Source organism: Choloepus didactylus, chromosome 1, assembly GCF_015220235.1.
Source record: "Choloepus didactylus isolate mChoDid1 chromosome 1, mChoDid1.pri, whole genome shotgun sequence".
In the NCBI taxonomy this organism is placed as follows: Eukaryota; Metazoa; Chordata; class Mammalia; order Pilosa; family Megalonychidae; genus Choloepus; species Choloepus didactylus.
The window spans coordinates 11,393,171-11,415,193 of NC_051307.1; the positions used below are offsets into that span (position 1 = coordinate 11,393,171).

The following is a 22,023-nucleotide window of genomic DNA, read 5'->3' on the forward strand; positions in this document are numbered from 1 at the left end:
ACCAAGTTAAATGAACACAGCAAGGTCCTGTAGTAAATATAGTTTTCTCCACAAGCATAAATTTCCATGAAGCCCATGCAAAACCAAAAAAAACAAAAAAACAAAACACCAAAACCAAACCAAAACAAAAAAAAAAACCAAAAGCTCTTGGAAATTAAAATGATTGTATTAAATTTGCACTGGGCTCCCTTTATTATTCTCACAAGCTGAAACTCAGTCCATTCCTTGCTGTGCAGTTTTTGAAAGCTTGTGTGTAGTTTCTTGTTTTCCATTAGCCTCTTTGTGGAGGCGGCCTCCAGCCGAGGAGGGCGAGGCCTGATCGTGGAGGGCTGAAGATGCCGATGAAGTGCTGTGTTTTAGGGCACCAGCCTGAGAAGGGTGAAGCAGTGGGTGGCGTCCACCAAAGCACCTGGGACCCACTGATGGACCAGAGTGGTGCCCGGTGGTCAGACGCCACCGATTTAGTTTCCTGGAGTGAGGCCTTAGGGACGCGTTGACCGCCATTTTGAACTGAAATGGAGAAGGATATGCAGCCCCCTAATTTAACGTAATGAACAGAAGGCCTTTCTCTCTGGCTCGAAGTTATTTGAGGTTGAAATTGTTCTCTGGCTCAAAGCTCTTCTCCTTTGAACCTTATTTACAGAGGTTTCGAAAGATTTGGCTTTGCTGCTGCCAAAAATCCTTTCAAGAGAAAATGTGTGTGTGAGCGGAGTGTGTGCATGTGTGTGTGTGGGGGGGGACGTGTATGTGCGTGTGTGTGTGCATGTGTGTGTGTGTGTGTGTGGAGAGACAGGCATGGAGCAGAGCACTAACAAACTGCTTCCCATGCTTATGAAATTAAATATTCAGAGTCTTCCTCTCCCCTAGGAAAAGGACCTGTTGGTATCAGTGTTCTGTGACCCCATGATCCTTAGTGACCGAGATATTTGGAAGGTGTTTCAGGTAGGACCTGGCCAAGCCCTCCTGGTCCTTCCACTGCGATGGACAGAGCCAGAACTGCAGTGGAGGAAAAGATCCTGGGAAGAATGTGCCAAAGGCCCATGTGTGTTCAGTCAGTGAATCTTTTCTGCGTGCCCCATGCCTGCACACGGGCTCCACCTCAAACTCACTGCCTCTCCTGACAGCTTGGGACAGGGTTGGCGACCCTGCGCCCATCCTTCTATGGCGGCTGTGAGGACTTGACAAGATGCCCGGTGTTGATAACAGCTGCCTCACCGGTCAGGATGATTAAATAGTCAACACAAACACCGAGCAAATCTTGAAGCATGAGCCACACTGCAGGTGTTGCATCTGGTGTCATTCGAGCTACTGGCACCTTAAGGGAGTTGCAATTTGGTAGAGTCCAGGATGGGTTTGGCATTTGCCCAGAAGAGTAGGGGCTGACCCGGCCGTCTTGCCTGGTCCCACCTGAGGCTGATGCTGCCTACTGGTCCTGCAATCAGCTACACATCCTCTTCTAGGACTGGTACCTGCTGCCCACACACAGGTTCAGAGAGAGACTGACTCCAGGATGTCCTCTAGAAAAAGAGGAATCACTGCAGTCAATGTGCTGCTTTATGTCATTAAATCATCTGACAGTCACCTTCCTCCAAAGCTGGGGAGGGTCTGATTGTGGCATCTGCTCTCGAAATAATTGTTTTGATTAATATCTAAGAACACTTATTCCAACAAAGCTACTCACACGTAAACTAGCAGATTGCTCTTGGACCCCATTTGCAGAGGCAGTGCAATCCAAAATAGCTAGTATCAGGCCAGCTTGTACTCGTTATATTTTTAAGGCATAATGTTCCTCTTCTTCGGATGTCACTTCTCAACAAATGGTCCCTGGACACTTTGGCAAGGAAGTACTGGTATTTGTCTCAGGCAAAAGGTTAAGTCTTCCAGTGTCCAGAGGACAAAAGCGCAATTAGCAAATGCAGGATGATGTTGAAATGTCTGTTGCTGAGCTTGTTGTCTGCTAAATTATGGGAACCAGGCAAATGAATGTGGGATCCTCTTAACAAATGTGTTTGAATTTCACAAATATTCCATTTTGTACCAACTGGCCAGTATTATCCAACACATTTATGCTCTTCTAGAGCCAAAGAAGCCCCAGTCTGAACTAATACCTACTTAGCCTTTGAGGATAGAAGCACAAATAGGAGACCAATTAACTCATCTCCCCGTGAGTCTTCCTCTTAAGCACATTTGCCATCGATCGACTTTTCTGTTCTCCTGGAAATGTCCTTACTAAGCAAAATTCTACCTGACTCTCTTTCTAGGTAGAATATGAAATACTGTTAACTTTACATTTTTATGATGGTTTAGTTGAAGAAAGAAGCAACTATCATAATTCCTATGTGATGGAAATGAGGGGTTCTCCCACAGCAGGTTGTGTGGTTTCTGGACTGTTCCTTGGCTTGCCTTTCTGGATACGGAGTACCCCAAGGTGGTCAAGGGGGCCAACTCCAGAGAGCAAAGTGAAACATAGGGTGGGGAAGCATCTTGCTTTTGCTTTGCATTTGGAAATGATCTCTCCACCTAAAATTACCGACATAACACCTTTCGCTCTATGGATTTAACCTGTATTCATATATCACCAGTGACAAGTGGGGTCTCTTTGGGTCTGCCCATCTCACTCCATGTAATAAAAATAGCAAGTAACTGGAGAGTCACAGACATCACTGGTCCAGTTTCAGAGCTATTTACTTGGTGGAAAAGCAGCAATCCCCTAAGTCTGAATTTGCCATCCATCCTTTGTGTCAGAAATTGCTATCTTAAACCCAAGAATTTGAGGCCTTCAAACCCAGAGTCTAACAGACAGTCAAATGTAAACAAAATGAGATTTTTCCTCCCTTTTCCTACTTCACTTGCCTTTTGGGTAGTACCACGGTATTTTCCTAATGAAAATATCTTTTTTGTCAAAACTGCCCCAGAGTCCACAATTCTAAATCCAAAATGCGCCTTTGAATGACCTAATTTGCCCCCTGCCCTGCTCCAGTCTGGTTGGGAAGTAAGCCCTGGTGCTCAGTGGAGAGACTCGGGGCTCCACCTCAGCAGTGGATGGCACCTGTCCCCACCGCCCTTGGGCCAGTCCAGGGCAGGATGGCTCTCCGGGTCATCGTGTCTCTGTTTATTGCAGTTGGGCTGGTTCTGGCTTCTTATCCTGCCTCAGGCAGCAGCAGGCAGGGAAGGAGAGTCCTCCAACAAGGGGGCCTGCTCCCCAGGTGAGATGGTTATGTTCATGTGTCACCTTGGCCAAGTGACAGTGCCCAGGTGTCTGGTCAAGCAAGCACTGGCCTAACCGTTACTGCAAGGACATTTGTGGCTGGTTAGTAAACTAGAAGGCTGGTTTATTAAATCGTCAGTCAACTGGCGGCAGCTGTGACTGATTACATCAATGAAGGGCATGTCCTCTGCAATGAGAGAATTCAATCAGCTGGATTTAATCCAAACAATCAAAGACTTTTAAGGGAGAGAGACAGAGGACCTTCACTTCTTCTTCGGCCAGCCAGTGAAGCATTTCCTGAGTAGTTCATCAAACACCTTCATCAGAGTTGCCGGTTTGCTGCCTGCCCTACGGAATTTGGACTCGTGCATCCCCACAGTTGCGTGAGACACTTTTATAAAATCTTTTGTTTATAGCTATCGCTTGTTGATTCTGTTTCCCTAGAGAACCCTAACTAATACATTAGGTAATGGCATCAGCAGTGCCAGGAACCCAAAAGGCCCCAAACCCCAAACCAGCACCACGGCAACCTGGTACCATAGCATGCCTCTCCACAAGGGGTAATGAAAACTTCCCTTCAGTGAGGCCTAAGATGGACAAGGGCCAGAGCCAGGCACTTTGCATCCATCAGTTCATTTAACTGCATCCTTCCCCAGCCCGAGCTCACTTGTTCTTTTAACCAAGGAGAAGAGGGTCCTTTTCCAAGGCTGGCTCGTGCTCCCCAGGGCAGCAGTTGTTCCTCCACTGCATGGCTCTACTGAGGAGATGTGATCCTGTGATCCACCCAACTGTGACTGATACCTTTGATTAGGGTGTGACCTCTTGATTGAACGTTTCTATGGAAATGTGGCCCTGCCCATTCAGGGTGGGTCTTGATTAGTTCACTGGAGTCCTATAAAAAGAGCTCACAGAGGGCCCTCAGAGCAACTGAGAGTGACATTTTGAAGAGGAGCTGCAGCTAAGAGAGGACAAAACGCCCCAAGAGCAACATTTTGGAGAATGCCATTTTGAAACAAACTGGGAGCAAGTAGACGCCAGCCACGTGCTTTCCGAGCTAACAGAGGTTTTCCGGATGCCAATGACTATCCTTCGGTTAAGGTACCCTATTGTTGACACCTTACCTTGGACACTTTATGGCCTTAAGACTGTAACTTTGTAACCAAATAAACCCCATTTATAAAAGCCAATCATATTTCTGGTGTTTTGCAAAATGGCAGCATTAGCAAACCAGAACAATAACATTAGGTCCATCTCATTCAGTGTTAAATTTAGAATTCCTAAAAATGTCATAATATTTTTAAATAATTTCGAGATTACACTCTCTCACTCTGAAGGATTCCCCAAGAATGCACTAAGAGGACCAAGAAATCAAAGCCAATTTTAAACTCCATGTATTACTTGTAGCCCAATCATTCCCAAGGCAAAATTACAAAAATAATTTCAAAAGAGGTTCAGCATAGAATTATACATAATGAGGGTGCATTTTGCTGCATCCTGTATAATGCAAAGCCCTTAAGTGTAAGAGGATATGAGTCTCGTTCTGGATACTAAACCAAGGTGTTTCATTTATGATGGTTATTTCTTGAGAAGAAACCAAAGATTCTATGCAGATTTGGGTTATTAGTCAGTCATCAATCCATGATATTTTACAGACACTGGGACCCTTGAGCCAAGCCTGATTGCAAGCCAGCCACTGCCACAGAGGCTCTCCCCTTCTGTCCATCCCCAGCCCTTGCCAGGGACACAGGGACCCCGTCCTGGGCCATCTGCCCTCAACGGAGTTCCTTCATTGATCTTGTTTTAAGCACCAAGAGAAGCCATTGTTCTGGTGTGCGGGACACACAAAGAAACCCGAGTCCCGCTGATCTTATAGTCAATGAAGTAGAGATAGAAATGCGGATAGCATTAAACCAGTGGTTCTCAGCCAACACCAGAATTCCAGATTTTCTGGTAGTGCACCTGAAAGGGTTGGTGCTGCATTGAACTTGCAGCAGAACTTTCCTCATCCCCACTGGGCTCTCTGGGCAAACTTCTTGCACATCCCAGTCAAGTCACCTTCTCCCTTTGGTGCTGGCTTAACCTTTCTCCAAGCTTCTTAGCTCCAGCTGGTAGCAAATTGGCTATTTCACCCTGGGCCCCATGACCCACCCAGCTCCACCTTTTCCCAACAGGCATCACCCAAACCAACCATATCTGCAGTTGTGGCAAAAAATTAAAAATGAAAATAAATGCACACTGACCAAAATTCACCAATGCGTATCCAGAGCTCATAGCAACCCACAGGCTGAGGACATTTGAGCTGCTCGATGTAAGAAAAGTCCACAGCTGTGCAAGGATAACTGCCAGGCAGACAGCTCAGGGGACATAGTCCTGGGGCTGGGAACCTGAGGACGCTGAATGGAGTTAGCTTTGGGTCTTCAGTGATAGTCAGGAATTGGGCTGAGAGGCTGAGACTCCAAGCCAGTGCAGGGGAGGGTGTGAGAACAGCAGTGGACCCAGAATAGGGAGCTGGATGGGCAGGTCAGCTGAGCTCTGGAGAGCCTCAACGCTGGGCCAGTATCCAGCCATGAAGAGTCGCCGGGGGCCGTTCTAGAAAGGAGATGGCTATCTTCAGGCACACCAGGCATTCTTTCTCCAAAGTTCAGAAACGACATTTCTGGTTGGTCTTGAATGTCTGCCCCAGCCAGCCGCCTCGTCTGAGTGCCCAGGGTAGTTAACCATCTAACCAAATGACACGTGTGTCCATGCCCGTCATGCTCCGGGCGTCGTGATCTCTGTCTTCACTATCGTCTCTCAATACCCAGGCCTCGGCACCTCTAGCTGGTGGAAGGAGGAAGCCCGGAGAGTGGCAGCACCCTGCCCACTGTTTGTTTCACACACCACAGCCCTGACTGGCAAGGGACTGAGAGAGCGGATGGGACACACGTTCTGCATGTGAGTTGAGCATGAAGTGACGCGTTGGGAGGGATTGGGGTTGACGAGCATTTGGCTTGGAAAGCAAGCATCCGGCTGCCCTGGAGGCTGAGGTCCCCGCTGGTCACCTGCCCCTGCCCTCCTGGGCTGCAGAGCAGGCAGCGGGTGGGCGAGGTTGGAAGCCAGGCTGGTCTGGGGTGCGAGGGTCATCTCCATGAAGTGGTCGCCACGTCCCCTGCAGGAAAGGCAGCTGGGGGCTGAGCCTGCGGTGCACTGGAGGTCCCTGAGCAGCCAGGGGTGGTTCTAAGCAGCCTCAGGGCTCCTAATGAGCCAGGAAGGACAAGACCCCTACTCCTGGGTGTTTGGGCAGGACTCTTTTAGCACCAGCCGGGCCTCAATCTGGGAGAACAGACTGGATTTCTTACATGTTGCCAGAGCACATGTCAGCTGGGGGAGCTCATCATTGTCCCCTTCTGCAGTTTTCCTACAAAGAGGGTGAGGTGGTGTGTGCACAGTTTCTAGACTTGGGAGCATTATCTGCCCCCCTGCCCCCACCCCATCCCAATCTCCCCACCTCTACCCCCAAAGCATACACGTGGTATGGGAGAAGGGATTGAAAAGTTGTAGGTCCCTTGCAATAAGGGTAAAAAAAAATGGTACTGAAGAGGGGATATCCCAAGCAATCTGATAAGTGAGCTAATCCTTCACCCACCTTGAACTCCACATCCCCAGCAGCTGCCATGCTCTTCCTGGATGGGTGGGAGTGGCACAGCCTGCTCGGAGGGCCACGAGCAAAGCAGAAAGGGAAATGGGATTAGAGCCCTAACAGGGTCCCCAAACCTTAGAGTGCAGCTCAGATCTCGGGGAGTTAGTTTCCCAGTAAGAGATTTAATTCCTGCATTTTCAGGGCCCAAAAGCTCTTAATCACTTGGCTGAGTTTTGAAGTCTCGGCAACCCATGGGTGGCCCGATCATCGCATTCTCTCAGTGTCTCGACACTTGGTCTGAAGTGAAAAGATGCTCCAGTCTGGGCTAAGTGTTTGCTCAATGTGTCTGGAGTCAGGTCAACTTTATCTTACTAGCGATAAAACTTCCATAGCACACCCTTTGCATTTGTCAGGCGTCCTTCCTTAAAGGGCTTGCAGATTTTTACATGTATTATCTTGGCATCTTCTAGATGGCTCTGGGAAGCAGCTATTAGTGTGCAGACAGCCAGGTGAGTCATGTAAGGTTAAGAAGTTTGCTGATGATTAGTCAGACTTGCAGCCAGCCCTCTCTCTTATCTGGCTCCATCACTCTGCAAACTTTTTAAGCTTACTGTGTCTTCCTTACGCAGATGCACAATGAGATAAAAATAGCTGCTTCTAAGGGCATTTACAGAGAAATCTGTAAAAAGGAAGAAACATATTCTTCCGTTAGTGCTATGGAAATGTTACCAATAAATATTTCCTCTGTTTTCCGGTTAGTTTTGTTTTGTGGTGGATTGAATTGTGTACCCCAGTTTGGACCTGTTCTCGGTCTTGGTCTGCCTTTTGGTGGGTGTGGACCCATTGGAAATGGGATCTCTTGGAGACATCACTTCAGTGAAGGTGTGGCCCAACTGAATTTGTTTGGGCTTTAATCCGAATCACCAGAGTCCTTTCTAAGCAGAGTGAAATTCAGGCAGAGAGAGAGAAAGTTAAGGAAAGGAGCCAGAAGTCAGCAGAACCCAGAGGAGAGAGAAGAAGATATCGCTATGTGCATTGCCACGTGATGGAAATGCCAAGGACCGAGCATCATGGATATCCAGTCCCAGAATGCCGCAGTCTTTGGGAAAAAAGCATTGCCTCACTGACGCCTTCATTTTGGGCTTCTAGCCTCAAAACCGTGAGCCAGTAAATTTCCTTTCTTTAAGCCAACCCAGTGTATGGCATTTGCTCTAGCAGTTGGGAAGCTAAGGCACTGGTCATCAAGCATATGTCTGAAGACTGAGCTAGAAACCCCACGAGCTACTTTCTCTCCAAGGCCTTTGCTTTTACAAAGACATCTATAATCTGAAAGCTCCTACCTGACCCAACTCTGAACTTCTTAAAAGTTTAAAAAGTGTAGATATCAGAGTGTCACTGGCCTTCCCCAATAACTGACCCAGCCATATTCTAACAAGCAAAATATCACTCCTTTGGGCCAGGTTGAGGAGGAGTTTTCTTTTCTGGGGCCGTCCCTGAAATAGAAATGCCCCCTGGTGGACCTTCACAGCCAAGATTGACCAACGAGGGACTGGGTCCCAGGGAGAGGACCAGAGTGGTAAACGCAGGCCTCTGTAGAGGCTGGAAGGGTGAGCAGCAGGTGGCAGAGGGGTGACTAGGGAAACCCCTCTTTCTAGATGCTTGGCTGTCAAAGGACTATGGGGGTGACGCGGGCTCAAGGACAGGTGGAGAGTGCGTGGGAGTTAAGCACAGGTAGGAGATGTAGATGGAGGAGGGCAACTGAGGCAGAGGGAGGGGTGAGAGTGACGGCTTGTGGGCAGATGGACCGTGCCCAGGGACCACCGGAGAACAGGCTGGGCACAACTGTCCCATCTCAGAGGGCCCAGCGAGCGGGCACAGCAGAACAGACATCGGGCGACAACCCTTTGTTAAGGTGTAAAGCTTGTTTAAGCTCCTGGTAGGACCTGGCTGCAAATTCTGGTCCTGGAAGGGGGCAGGGGTCCAAACCCCCCATGTCAGGCCATGCCCCAATCAGAGAATCAATCTTTTGGATTGGGCCAGGGTAGTGGGTCCTTGTTACAGCTCCCCAAGGGGGCTGATACATCGGGAGGCTGGAGAGCCACAGAGGCCAGGTTGTTTGGGGGAGTCAGCAGAGGGTGAACCCAGCCCAGAACAGCCACCTCTCCCCAGCACACATGGGGCGCTCCCCTCCCTCAGCGAGACCTACCCTGAGAGGGCAAGCGAAAGAGAACGAGAAAAGCCAGGAAACTAAATCACCATTTATTTGGTCTGTCACATTCTCTGGGACCACATGTATAAGCCTGCAGCATATGCGTTTTCCTGTTCATTTCAGATATTATTTCCCCACTCCCAGTGTCTTCAATCCTATCCTCAAAAGTGGAAATCAATAGTTCTTTACTACCCTTTTTCTTTACGTAAGAGAGCAGGATGTCAGGTAACAGGGAAAGAGGGGTAGATCGTGTAAAAAAGAAATTGCAGACAATTCTGGGCTCGATGTGTTTTTCACATGGGAGTCCTTTGAACAAAAAACATACAGAGTGAGACAAGGGCATTAAGACCATGACCAAGAAGGGTACCCTAGTCCTCTTTCTTCCAGTTTTATATGCAAAATTTCAAGTCAGTAATCTGGGAAATGCAACCTCCCAACAATGGGTGAAACGACTTGACTCCAGTTGTCTGAAGTCCTTCCTGGTGGTTCCTTGGCCTCTGGGTGGTCCTTCCCGTCAGCTCCCCACCCCTCTCCGCCGTGGTCTTCCTTTGATCTTCCCCGCGTTCTTGCTCTACCACCACTTGTGGTGACCCCTCCGTGATCGCAGTTTTAAGCGGTTCTCTCTCCGGCCAATCTCCCTCCAGCTCACTCCTCCCGGTCGCCGGCCCCAAATACCCTCCAGCTTCACTGGAACCTGCAATCCACCGATCCCATCACCCATTCTCTGCCTCCACCCGCGACACACCCTCACTTCTTTCCTTCCCAACTTCTATGCATGGTCCATCGTTTTATTCACTTCTTCCTGTAGTCATGCATCTCCCATGGCCCACTCTCCCTTCGTCATTTTCTCCTGGAACAATTCCAGACTTACATCCAGCCTTTTCCCCACTCGGGGCTGTCCCCATGCAGCTGGTGGTAGCTGAAGGAGGCTGCCCAGCAGCCGATGGTCTTATTTTACCCTCCTGACCACTAGCCTCGCACAGCAGCATCTGACCACCTAGCCTTTGTCCAGTCATGTCCCTGCCCCCAGGTGGCCAGGCTCTCCCTCTCTCCACTCAAACCTTCAACACCTTCTCCCCCATCTCATGCTCCATAAACCCCCCTTGCTTCCTACTTCTTGGAGAAAATTCACACAATCCAAGCACTTCCACCAGGCTCCCTGGGCTGCCTCCCCTCATGTTCCACAACGAACCTTTGGAGCCCGTTTGAGCTGAAGCTCCTCCTCTTGCCCACTCGAGCAAGATCTCTTCAGCATCATCCGTCTTTCCCTTCTTACCAGATCATTTCCAGAGGTCTGTGTCTTAGTGTCCTCGGGCTGCCGTAACTGAATGGCTTCAAACAACAGGCATTTATTCTCTCACAGCTCTCAAGGCCAGAAATCCAAAATTAAGGTGTCAGTGGGTCTGTGCTTCCTTCGAAGTCCTTCGGGGAGAATTTGTTCATTCCTCTTCTGGCTTCTGGGGGTGGCTTGCTGACAATCCCTGGCCTTCTCCCCTCTGTTTCCATCTGTGTCCAAATGTCCTCTTCTCATGAGGACACCAAACGTACTGATTAGGGATTAGGCCCACCCTAGTCCAGTTTTGTTTCATCTTAACTAGCGACGTCGTCAGAGCTCCAGATTCTAAATAGTATCACTTTCAGGGGACAGGGGTTAGGACTGGAATGTTTCTTTTTGGTTGACAATTCAATTCGTAACAGCCTACAAATGTGCTCCGATTTCTCTTATCTTAAAAACAGCAACAGAGCAAAACAAAAATCCTCTCTTGATTGCAAATCCCACAACAGAGGTTCTTCTCTATTTAGTTTTTGTTTTTTGTTGTTGATGTTGTTATTTGGGAGATTGCCTCTTTCTGTGCTTGTTTTCCCTGGATCCCTTTGGCCCTTGATGAATCCTCTGCACCTCCTCTCAGAACAATGCTTTTAAATGTATAAAATAATACACATGATTATAAAGGAAGCTTATTACAATGAAACACCATTATTAACATATTTAAAAACAAGTTTGATCATAGTAATTTACGTGCTTCTCTGTTAATGCCTTACAATTGAAGCCCTAGCAGGGGTCTTATAACTACTGTAATTTTGAAATCGTGACTATTGTCAATGTTCTTTCTGTGTATCTGCAACACCTGTAAGGTGATAAGAAAACTGTAAGGTGATAAGAAACGTCGATTTCTGTTGGTGATAAAGTCACGGGAACTGGTCAGGTTGCTGTCGGCAGCTGCCTACGTGCAAAATTGAAGGAAATGCTCATTTGCAGTGAGAGGTTAATGAAATAAAAGATGCAATGCTTTCCCGACCGAGTTCACAGATACTGAATGCAGTGTCCCCAGGACCCCAGAGTAAGACCCCACGTCCTGCAACTATAGCCTCATCTCCTGGCTCCCCTGGCAGCCTAGGTCCTTGAAAGACTTACTGTATCCCAATTCTCTCTTGAACCCCCTCCAGTCACTCTGCTGAAACTGTGCTTATCAGGGTCTCCAATTTCCTACATGTTGCTAAACCCAATGATCGTTTCTCAGTACTCGGATTACTTTATTTTCCAGATTACTTGTTGACCCAATGGATCAGTCTCTCCAACTTGGAACTCGGTCCTCACTTATCACTCTCCCCTGGGATTGCCCTCCCTCACACCCACTTATTTCCACAGTGGGCTCTTCCTTGTTGCCCCCTCTCTGATGTTTGGGCTTCCTGGAATCGGACCTCAGGCCCCTGCTCGCCTCTGTCCACACCCACTCGCTAGGGGCTCTCACACAGACTCACGGCTCTCCACCCCATCTCTTTGCCATTGGATCCCAAAGGTACTTCTCCAGCTCTGCCCCTCCCGAGCTCTGCACCTATACATCCAACCTTGGCTACCCCCATCGGGGTGCTAATAGACATCTCCAATCTCCAACCCCATACGTCCAAAACAAAGCTTAGCTTTTCTGCCCTTCGTCCCCCCAAACTCAGACCCCTCCTCCCCCTGGTTCTTACCATCTCAAACAATGGCAAATCTATTCTTCCAGTTGCCCAGGACAAAAATCTTGGAGCCGTGTTTGACACCTAGGGTCTCCCATCTCCCATCTAAGCCATCAGCAAATCCATGCCAGCCTCACCTGCAAAATATACCCAGAAACTGACCTCTTCTCAGCACCCACCTCTGCTGTTCCCACCCAGGCCCCGTGGGTGATCACAGGTGCCTCCTATTTGGTCTCATTCAGCCCAGGTATGACCTTGGGCAAGCTACTTCACCTACCCAAGCTTCAGTTTCCCAGCCTGTAAGTGAGGACAACAGCGCATCCATTGAAGACTCATTGTGAGGATTACAAAAAAGCACTTAGCACACACTGGGCATACAGTAAATGCTCAGTAAATCTAGCTGTGATTGTTTTTACTCTTGTCATGACTAACCAGCAGCTTCTCTGCACCTGGGCTCCAAAGGCAAAATTTACAGAGTGGGTATTAAACCTCATTTTTCATTTTATTCATCAACTTTGGCCTCATGTTTTCATTCAACACCACACTTTTAATCGTGGCATTCTATTCCCAGTTCAATGGTGAATAAATAACTTTCACAGGCTTACAAAATTCACAAAATAGTTATCTTAGTCATGGAGGCTTCCAGGCCAGTGGTGACACTGTCCCACTGCTTGTTTTATTTCCGTTTTGATGTGAGTCCTGGAGGGGAGGCCCCACTGAGCTCTGCTGGGTTCCAAGATGAAAGCCGGGCAGCCTTCTGCCTTGCCTTATCCAAACTTGGCCCACACCCCAAATTTAGGTTTTCATGGTCTGTGAAACCAAGACATGTTGACTTAAGAAAAGCAGACATCCAGCCTGAAAAGGGGGCGGCCTCCTTGGACACCGCCCGGCCGATCACGTACCATCTGGAGACCTGGGTCCCCAAGCTCTTTGGGGAATAGATGGAGTCAGACGCTTTTTAAGTCTGGAGAAGCTGAGTCGTCTGATCACTGACTCTAGTTGTTACCTGCTCTTGAATTTTAAAAATTACCGAGGGCCTCTGAATTCTTCCTTTTCTGCATCCTCCACCCTCTTCTTGCACTCTGCTCTCCACACGTTGGTTCATGAAGCTGACCCCTGGTTTGTTTTTTTTTAATGACAGATGTGAAACCACGAGAACAGGAGCTGGAGGGGACCATTTCGTGTATTCAGAGTGGTTTTTATTTAGAACTTCCCATGCTGTTTTTCAGCAAGATCCTTGTGTAAACTTTCACACAGGACACTTTAACTATTAGCTATTTAATAATTATTTAATGACTTAGAAATGACCCTTAGTTCCACGTAGATTTTTTTCTTTTCTAGTATTTTCTTCTTGTATGGCAGTTTTGGTGTTTTTCTTTGTTGGTTGGTTGGTTGGTTGGTTGGTCACCTGTACCTTGAAAAATGAAAAACAACAAAATAGCAAACCCACACAGCTGTCTAATCGGGAAAAACAGGTAGTGAAAAGGCACTGATGTGTTTTGTTAAGTGAGATTCAATAATCTCATTTTCAAAGATCAAACTACTACATTTTTAATGAATTATAATGAAATTGGACGAGTTGAAGTTAAAGAGATAATGCCAGCTGGAAAATGGTTTAGAATTTTTAAGATTGTAGTGACTTAAGCCTATAGGTTCCATTAAACCAAGAGATGTTCTCTTTTGAGGAGTGGAAAATGGCCTTTGTAAGCATTTGACCTTGTGTTCTGATTGGCTAATGCTGCCTTTAATGCAAATTACCAGAAATGGATTGGCTTTTATAAATGGGGTTTATTTGGTTACACAGTTACAGTCTTAAAGCCATTAAGTGTCCAAAGTAAGGCATCAATAGGGCACCTTCATTGGAGGATGGCCAATGGCATCTGGAAAAACCTGTTAGCTGGGAAGGCACGTGGCTGGCATCTGCTGATCCCAGGTTGTGTTCCAGCATCACTCTCAGCTCCTGTGCATTCTTGGTTCTTTCTCCCAGGACGTTTCTCTCTAAATGCCTGAGGTCCTGTCTTAGCATATCCCGGGGCAAACTCTGGGCTTCATTTCTTAGCTAAACATTCTTCTGTCCGCATCTCCAAGCTTGTCTAAGCATCAGTGTCAGCAAAAGTCTGCTTTCAGTGGCCATCTACAAAATGTCTCTCGTGGCTGCAGCACCGAGCTCCTTCTGTCTGAGCTCGTATAGGGCTCCAGTAATTTAATCAAGACCCACGCTGAATGGGCAGGGTCACACTTCCACGGAAATAATCTAATCAAAGGTATTACCCACAGTTGGGTGGGTCACATCTCCATGGAAACAGCCTAATCCAAAGATTCCAACCTAATCAACACTAATATGTCTGCCCCAATAAGACTGCATTAAAGAACGTGGTGTTTGGGGGAACATAATACATCCAAACCGGCACACCATGCATCATGATTTTCATTTGTATTAACCCAGGCTTTTCCCCAAATCAGTTCCCGTTTTGAAAAGTAGATTTTTCTTTACTCATTCAAAAAAAAGGGGAAAAACTTTAAGCTAGAAGTTGTCATTTCTATACAGTGTGGGGCAAGATATCTCAAGTTGTTTTTCCTGAATCAAAATGGCAAGTGCTGATTCTACACTGTACTAATAAGTCAGTGATACAATTATTCTCTCTCTCTGCCACTCACAGGAAGATGGCAATTCCTTTACACTGTATGTGGTGGCATAGAAGGTCCTCATAAATTGAAAATATGCATGCCTGCCAGGCTGAAAAATAACCCAGGGAAAGTTACAGAAAGTTTGGAATAGTAATGAAGGAAACTCCATTTTTAGGGCCAAAAATTCCACAGTATCTCCCATCCGAAATGAATATGAAATGGTTTTTCCAAGGCATTACTTGATCACTTTCTTATAAATCTTGTATTTGTGTAAGAAGATGTGCTAAAATAGTACCTCTGGAGTACACTTAACACTTCTAGGAAAGGGATCTATTTGCTTTTTACATTATTAAGAAACATAGTGAAGAAGTCCTTAGGAAGTTGTAGTTGCAGTTATTTCATTTTTATATGACTATAAATGAATAGAATGTGAATATATATCAATATATATTTTCATATTTTATAAGTCATTTTCTGTTTTCAACATGGGTAGTTTTGCTGATTTATTTCATTTAGATGAACACAAATCTCCCTTGAGTTTATTCTTCATTCCCAAATCCTAGCATTTCTGAAATGATACTAAACAATGATGAAGAGGCAGTTTGGTCAGGGGACGGGGAATAATTGTTTGATCCAGATATTTTCTTAAATTGCTTAACATCAAAGTCAAAGCAACCCTGCATTCTTTCAAGGTTCAGTGACAATGTTCATTTAAAGGTAGCTTTTCATTTTCCCCCCATAAAGCTATAACATGTAAATAAAGTTTTAAGCTTTCTCTATAATGGATCCAACACTATGACACAGGCATTTGGGGACAGACATTTGCAAGATCATTCAAAGCACACAACAGACGAAAGTCATCCAACTCTTCACCTGGACAGGAGTGCCCTGGGCTGGCTCTGGGTAGAGAAATTTCTAACTCAGCTGGCTCATGCTGGCTTCCCTGTAAATGACACTCGTGGCTCCTGTTCAGGGCTGAGTTTCATCCACCAGTGTGGGTGGACAAGGACAAGGAGGGACATGTGTCCGTAGGACAGTGATTCATGATGGGGGCTGATTTTGAGAGGGATGAGGCCACAGCTGCAAGTCGCCCAAGGTGAGACTTTTGAGGGCCAGGAGAGCATGGAACTCAAACAATCCTACTGGCCCCCTATCTGCAAGCCTCCAGGAAACCTGGATGGGTGGAAGCCTGAGCAAGCCCAGAGAGCAAGAAAGTTCATCGGAACTAGACGTGCCCAGGGACGCTGGACAGCAAAGGGCAGAGGCAGGGACTCATCAAACAGCACATCCATCACTTATCCTGGCCCGTCCATCCCCACTGGCCACTTCTGTGGAAATGATGCTTAATTTGAAGATGAATCTCCAAAGTTGACACCGCTGCTTACTCGCAGGCCAGGAGGTGAGAAACAAAAAGAGAAATCCATCAAGACTGTGGGTTCCTGCTTTTTTGTTCTTTAATTCTTTCTTTTGAAAGAATAGCTCACAGACAGCCAACGAAGGAGACAACACAAAAGTTTACATGGAAAATAAAACCCCTGCCTTTCAGATCTGATGCTCATGAAACCAAATCCAGCCTGAGGGACGATGGCTCTGGTGTTTTTCACAGCTGCCCTTCATAGATTGTCACATTAATTTACAGCCTGGCATTTTCTGATGCTCTGCTGAGGGAAATTATAGAGCATCCTGCTGGTCCCTGATTCGTGCTCACTCACCCTCCCAAAAATCAAATTATCTTTTTTTAGAAACCCTATCTTCCCATTGCCCCATTACACTTGAAAGGAACTTAGCTCCTCTAAGTCCATTTGCCAAAGTGTTTCCTTTAAGCTCTTCCTTAGAAGGGGTGGAAGAGGTCTCTAGAAACTAAGCTCAGAAAATGCTGTATACAGACCTTTTCCCAGCGATTCAGAATGCATGCTTGCATATAATGGGCTATGAGGTGTCCTACCCAGCTTTTCTTCAACATACTCAAAGTTTCTGTCCTCACCACAGAACATCCGGCAAATGCAGCATTCCAAGAACCATTCATGGGCAAACACAGCGCGAAATCCTGATCACCCATGCAACTAAGCCACAGATTCACTTCCAACCTCCCCTCCTTCCCCACCAGGATATTGGGCTTTTGGGCTTTCTGGACCCAAATGCAAGAGCTAACATTTATCCCCGGAACACGTCACCTTGTTAGAATCAGCCCCACCCAGCCAGCCTGTCGGGGTCTTTTTGGAACTTGATTCCTGGAACCATGTTTGTTTTGGACCCACACCTGGGTAGCAGATGTTTCCACAGGCACACCTGCATCGGCAGGGAAAGGGTGGTCCACAGGCAAAGCCCTGGCGCTGCCCCTCGCTAGCAGACTATGTTCAGGCATGTTCCTTCTATTCACACAGTCCTCAGGGACATCAGGGATGAGTTTTATGTGGTTTCCAGGGAGATAAGTTCATTTAAAGTTATTTCTCCATCAAATGGCCCCAAAGTGAAAAATGGTTGCAGGGAAGTTGATTTAGTACCTAATGCTGGTAGCAACTGCTGGCAACTAGTTGGGGGGAGCCCTGTGTTTGGGAGTTAGGGGCTCATTAACATTCATTTCTTAAATTAGAAAATCCTTATGGAGCAAGTTTAAAAATAGCCACCTAATGGTTTCTAAAATTAGCAGTCATTGCACTCAATAAATATTTAGACCTCAGGTGAACTTCTGGGGTCAGCAGGCTTAGCTTTTATGCCACATTGTTTAGTGGCAGTACACCTGATGATTGACCTTGACAAGCAGGCCCCAGGAGAAGCCCCAGACCACGGAGGACAACCTGGGGGCGGCCCCCAAGCAGGGCTGGAGGGGAGCTCAGAGGCCCAGTGAGGAGCCAGCAGCTTCTGGGTTACCTTGAGGAGCTGATTGTCCTGGTTCACTTTGGCCTGTCCTGGCTTTAAGATGAGAATCCCACATCCCTGGCAAACCTTCAGTCCCATAGAAAGCCAGGATGGGTCACCCCAGCTATCTAAACCTCTGCAGAAGGATCAAGGCCACTGTTGACGATGGAGATTTGGCTCTCCAGAACATACTCCCTACACCACCCCTGAGCCCTTGTGAGACCTTCTGCCCTATTTGATTGAAGAAGGTAGTGCTTAAAGGAGGAGTTCAATGAACGCAAGTCCGAGCCACGTCAGGCTTCGGACGCCCGTCGCTGCACCTGTAAGTGGGCTGGTGCTTGGGCTCATTGGGCTCATCGTGGGAAACAAAGAGGAAAATCCATGTCAACACTCAGCGCTGTGCCAGGCGTAACCTAGACCAGATCTTAGAAGAAGCTGCAGCTGACAGTGTTGGTGGTCTATTAAAACAGGCAGACCTCATCTATGGTGCTTCCCAGATAGGGCAGGGTTTTTCTTGTTTTTTTTTTTTTTAATTACAAATTGAGGGTTTGTGGCAACCCTGCATCGAGCTCGGCTGTTGGCGCCATATTTCCTCCAGCATGTGCTCACTTCGTGTCACATTTGAACTGTGGTGTGTACACTGGTTTTTTAGACGTGATGCTATGGCACACCTAATAGACTACAGTACAGTGTGAACATAACTTTTACATAATAATTTGTGTGACTCGCTTTCTTTCGATATTCACTTTATTATAATGGTCTGGAACCAAGCCTGTAACATCTCGAGCTAGCTGGGAGTTTCCAGGGAAATGTCAGAACAGCCGCCTTGGCTTTGTGCTGGCACCAGAAGGCAGCCCTTTTCTGTGCACCCACCCCCTTTGAAGCAGTGACCATGGGACAGCCAGCGCCACCCCTTCTCGGTGGCAGGGGCTGTGACAGTCCTGGCTGGAGCAGGGTGCTTGCTAAGGAAGGAGGGAAAGGATTTCACGCAGAGCCCAAAGAAAGCCGGCTTTGTGTCATGATGTAGCAATCAAATATGTGATGTGTGTGTGCAAAGCAACTGGGCTGTGAAGAAGTGATCATTTAAAACATCAGCTAAAACCTAACCTCGGCACTCCTCCAGCCCATTGCAGGTCCTGGGAGCCCTGCCTTGTTTTTTTTTAACTGATGCTTTGTTGGTTTTTTAAACCAGTACCATTGTACCTGGACAGCACTAGTGATTACCTCCTTCAATGCTAAGAAATTTAAACCCAACATTGTTTTAAAAAATCCAGCAAGATGACACAACAGCCCCCAGTGGAAGCATCAGAGTGATCTGCTACTAGCCAAAGCCTTGCTCATGATTTACATTAAGTGGGGGATCACTTACTATCCCAAGGATTAGAGACTGGAGGGCCTGTGAGACCCCAAAGATGGCTCACTGTGAGCATCCTCGTTGCCTTGGAGACGTGGGGCCGACCAGCCAGGCCCACGAGCACTTCCTCTCCCACAGCCCTCCCTTGCGGAACCCCAGAACATTCGCTGCTCGGTGGAAGAAGGAAGAAGCATGTTGTGCCTACTCAATTCTTCAGCGATTTGAGATTCTAAAGGAATTTCTTATTGGCAGAGAAGCTTCCCTTTTCTCCCGGCAGAACCGAAAGACACTTCCAGACTATGTGGCCTAACTCCCTTATTTTAAAAGACGAGGAAGCCAAGCCTCAGAGAGAGACCCCAAGTTACCCAGATGATGGGGCAGTGACAGAATGGAGGCCCAGGTTCCCAGGGGCTGGGTCCTTTGTCCTGTACCCCGCGAGGTAGGACAGAAGACCTGCTGATGTCTGCTCTGGTCCTTCCTTCCTTTCTCCCCCCTCCTTCCTCCCTCCCTAATTTCCTGAGCATCCCCCATGTACCTAGCACTGCATAAGTGCTAGGTCCTTGTCCCCAAGAAGTGTTTTAGGTTTTGCTCTGCTTGGAGTAGTTTTAAAACCTTCTGAAACGGCTCCACGTTCCCGTATCTCCAGAAGCCAGCTGTCACCACCGCTTTGTAGCCAGCCCCACCCCCTGCACGTCTTCCCTAACTGCAGGGCTGGGGCGAAGGCAGCAGAGACCCACCCGGGGAGGCGGCCGGGAGGAAGGAATGCTGGCCCACGGTCCCGACCACAGCAAGCTAAGGAGCCCGTGACCTTGGGGACTGCCACCCCTCCGCATCAGCTAACAGTCTCTAAGGTCACAGCTAGCCCTGGAATTCTGGAAGACAGAGTCCGGCCCGCTGGGGGGTGCCAAAGCCCTCCCCTCCGTAAGCATGTAGGGAGGTCGCCCACTTTAAAAAAAAACCTTCATCCTGACAGGCAGCCAGAGGTGCCTCTGGAAGTCACAGCCATCACATGCTGTGACACTTGTCAGTCCGCTTAGCCATGAATAATATTTGTTGATTTAACAACTAGGTGATTAACGACCCAACTAAAGGACGGGAGATTCCAATGCAGCAGAAGTGCTTGAGGGTAGACATCAGGCAGGACTTCCTACAGGAGGCTGTTACTACGCTCTGAGAGAAATCAGAAATGGGGCCTCCGAGTGCCCTTCCCCGGGGTCTTTGGGCAGGGAGCAAGCAGCCACGCGGCATTTCCCTCCTGGTCTTGCAGGGAGAGCATCGCAGGCAGTAAGGGTGGGGGGGGGGGGGGAGCGCTTATTCTCTATTAATGGGCGCACTCGCTGCCTATGGAAAACTCGGTCTTGGTGACAGAAATCAAGGCATCGAGATAATATTTAACCCGTTTCCTTTCTCTCCCCGCCCCCGCCCCCGCCCCTCGCGTCTTTATTAGGGCTCGAGCCGGCGCCTGAGCGCCAGCAGCTGCCGAGGAGCCCCGGGGCGCACCGCCGCCGCCGCTGCCTCTGCCGGCGGGCTCCATGGCCAGCACGGCCGTCCAGCTCCTGGGCTTCCTGCTCAGCTTCCTGGGCCTGGCGGGCACGCTGATCACCACCATCCTGCCGCACTGGCGCAGGACGGCGCACGTGGGCACCAGCATCCTGACGGCCGTGTCCTACCTGAAGGGGCTCTGGATGGAGTGCGTGTGGCACAGCACGGGCATCTACCAGTGCCAGCTGTACCGCTCGCTGCTGGCGCTGCCCCGCGACCTGCAGGCCGCCCGCGCGCTCATGGTCGTCTCCTGCCTGCTCTCGGGCCTGGCGTGCGCCTGCGCCGTCGTGGGCATGAAGTGCACGCAGTGCGCCAAGGGCACGCCCGCCAAGACCACCTTCGCCACCCTCGGGGGCGTCCTCTTCATCCTGGCCGGCCTCCTGTGCATGGTGGCCGTCTCCTGGACCACCAACGACGTGGTGCAGAACTTCTACAACCCGCTGCTGCCCAGCAGCATGAAGTTTGAGCTCGGGCAGGCCCTGTACCTCGGCTTCATCTCCTCGTCCCTGTCGCTGATCGGAGGCACGTTGCTGTGCCTGTCCTGCCAGGAGGGGGCGCCCTCCCGGCCCCCCCAGGCCCAGCCCCGGGCCACCGCGGCCACCGCGCCCTCCTACCGGCCGCCGGCCGCCTACAAGGACAACCGGGCCCCCTCGGTGACCTCGGCCTCGCTCAGCGGGTACAGGCTGAACGACTACGTGTGAGGCCCCCGAGGGGCTGCGCAGCCCCCCGAAAAGCGCCTGCACCCTGGACTGTTAAGTGACCCAGGGGTTCCCGCGCGAAGTTTACTTCCGGGCTATTTTTGAATCCAAGGAAATAATATGAACAGGAGACATGTGCTTAGAAAACAGGGAAGGAGAGGGATATGAGAAGAGAGGAGGAGAAAGCTTTACATACCAAAGACTGAAAAACAAAAACAAAAAACGGAAAAAAAAAAAACAACCCACCTTTCTGTTTTTGTATTTATTGTATGTATTTGTGTGGGTGATTTAATAACAGCTTGGGAGATTGGTCAGTGGAGGGGGCGGGGTATTTGCATTTCAGGAATAAACGCTTCGGACATGGCTGATGACAGGGGTGGTGTGCATTTCTCTTTCCAGACTCCACTCTGTCTGCTCAGCTGCTGCTGATCTCAGCCAGCGCCCGGCTGGGCTCAGAGGTTGCAAAGCGGGGACATGCACTGCGGAGTCCCACGCTCAGGGCCGTCTCGGAGGCACGTGGGAACATGGGGCAGGGGGATGCTCGAGCAGCAGTCCCGGCATCTTGGCTTGAACTCAGAGGGTAAAGGGCTTCCTTGGAACACAGGTAGCTGATATGAATTGCAAAATAAGAGCAGTGTGATTTCTACCAGCAAGCAATAGGCCCCCACCGGTAAGGAAACCAAAGGAAGAAGGAAAAAAGACAAAGTAAAAATGTGTGTGATCAGTTGGCTGTCTAGGTCTTGGGCAGAGGCCCAGTTAGGAGCGCTGTCCCCCTCCCTCCCCTCCCTCTTCTCCTCCCTCCTCCCTCCCTCCCCACCCAGGGTCTCTGCTGGCTTCTCTGCAGTGGCAGCGACAGCCCCAGCTCCCATCAGAACTGGTCCCAGCGACAGCTAACTGCCACCTGGGAGGCCCAGTGAGAACTTGGCTTTAAGAACCCAAAGAGAG

General features: G+C 48.7%; 1 protein-coding gene across 2 annotated transcripts in view; it reads left to right on the plus strand.

The window, feature by feature from the left end:
- Positions 1-21,790, plus strand: part of CLDN14 (claudin 14) — a 98,337-nt gene extending 76,547 nt beyond the window's left edge. The window contains exons 3-4 of one of the 2 annotated variants that reach the window (XM_037850712.1): positions 6,013-6,142; positions 20,286-21,790. In XM_037850712.1, coding sequence (XP_037706640.1) covers positions 20,371-21,081 — 711 coding nt within the window. In that variant the 5' untranslated portion in view covers positions 6,013-6,142; positions 20,286-20,370 and the 3' untranslated portion in view covers positions 21,082-21,790. The remainder of the gene's footprint in view (positions 1-6,012; positions 6,143-20,285) is intronic. The other variant, XM_037796827.1, reaches the window with a different exon arrangement.
- The last annotated feature ends 233 nt before the right edge of the window (positions 21,791-22,023 follow it).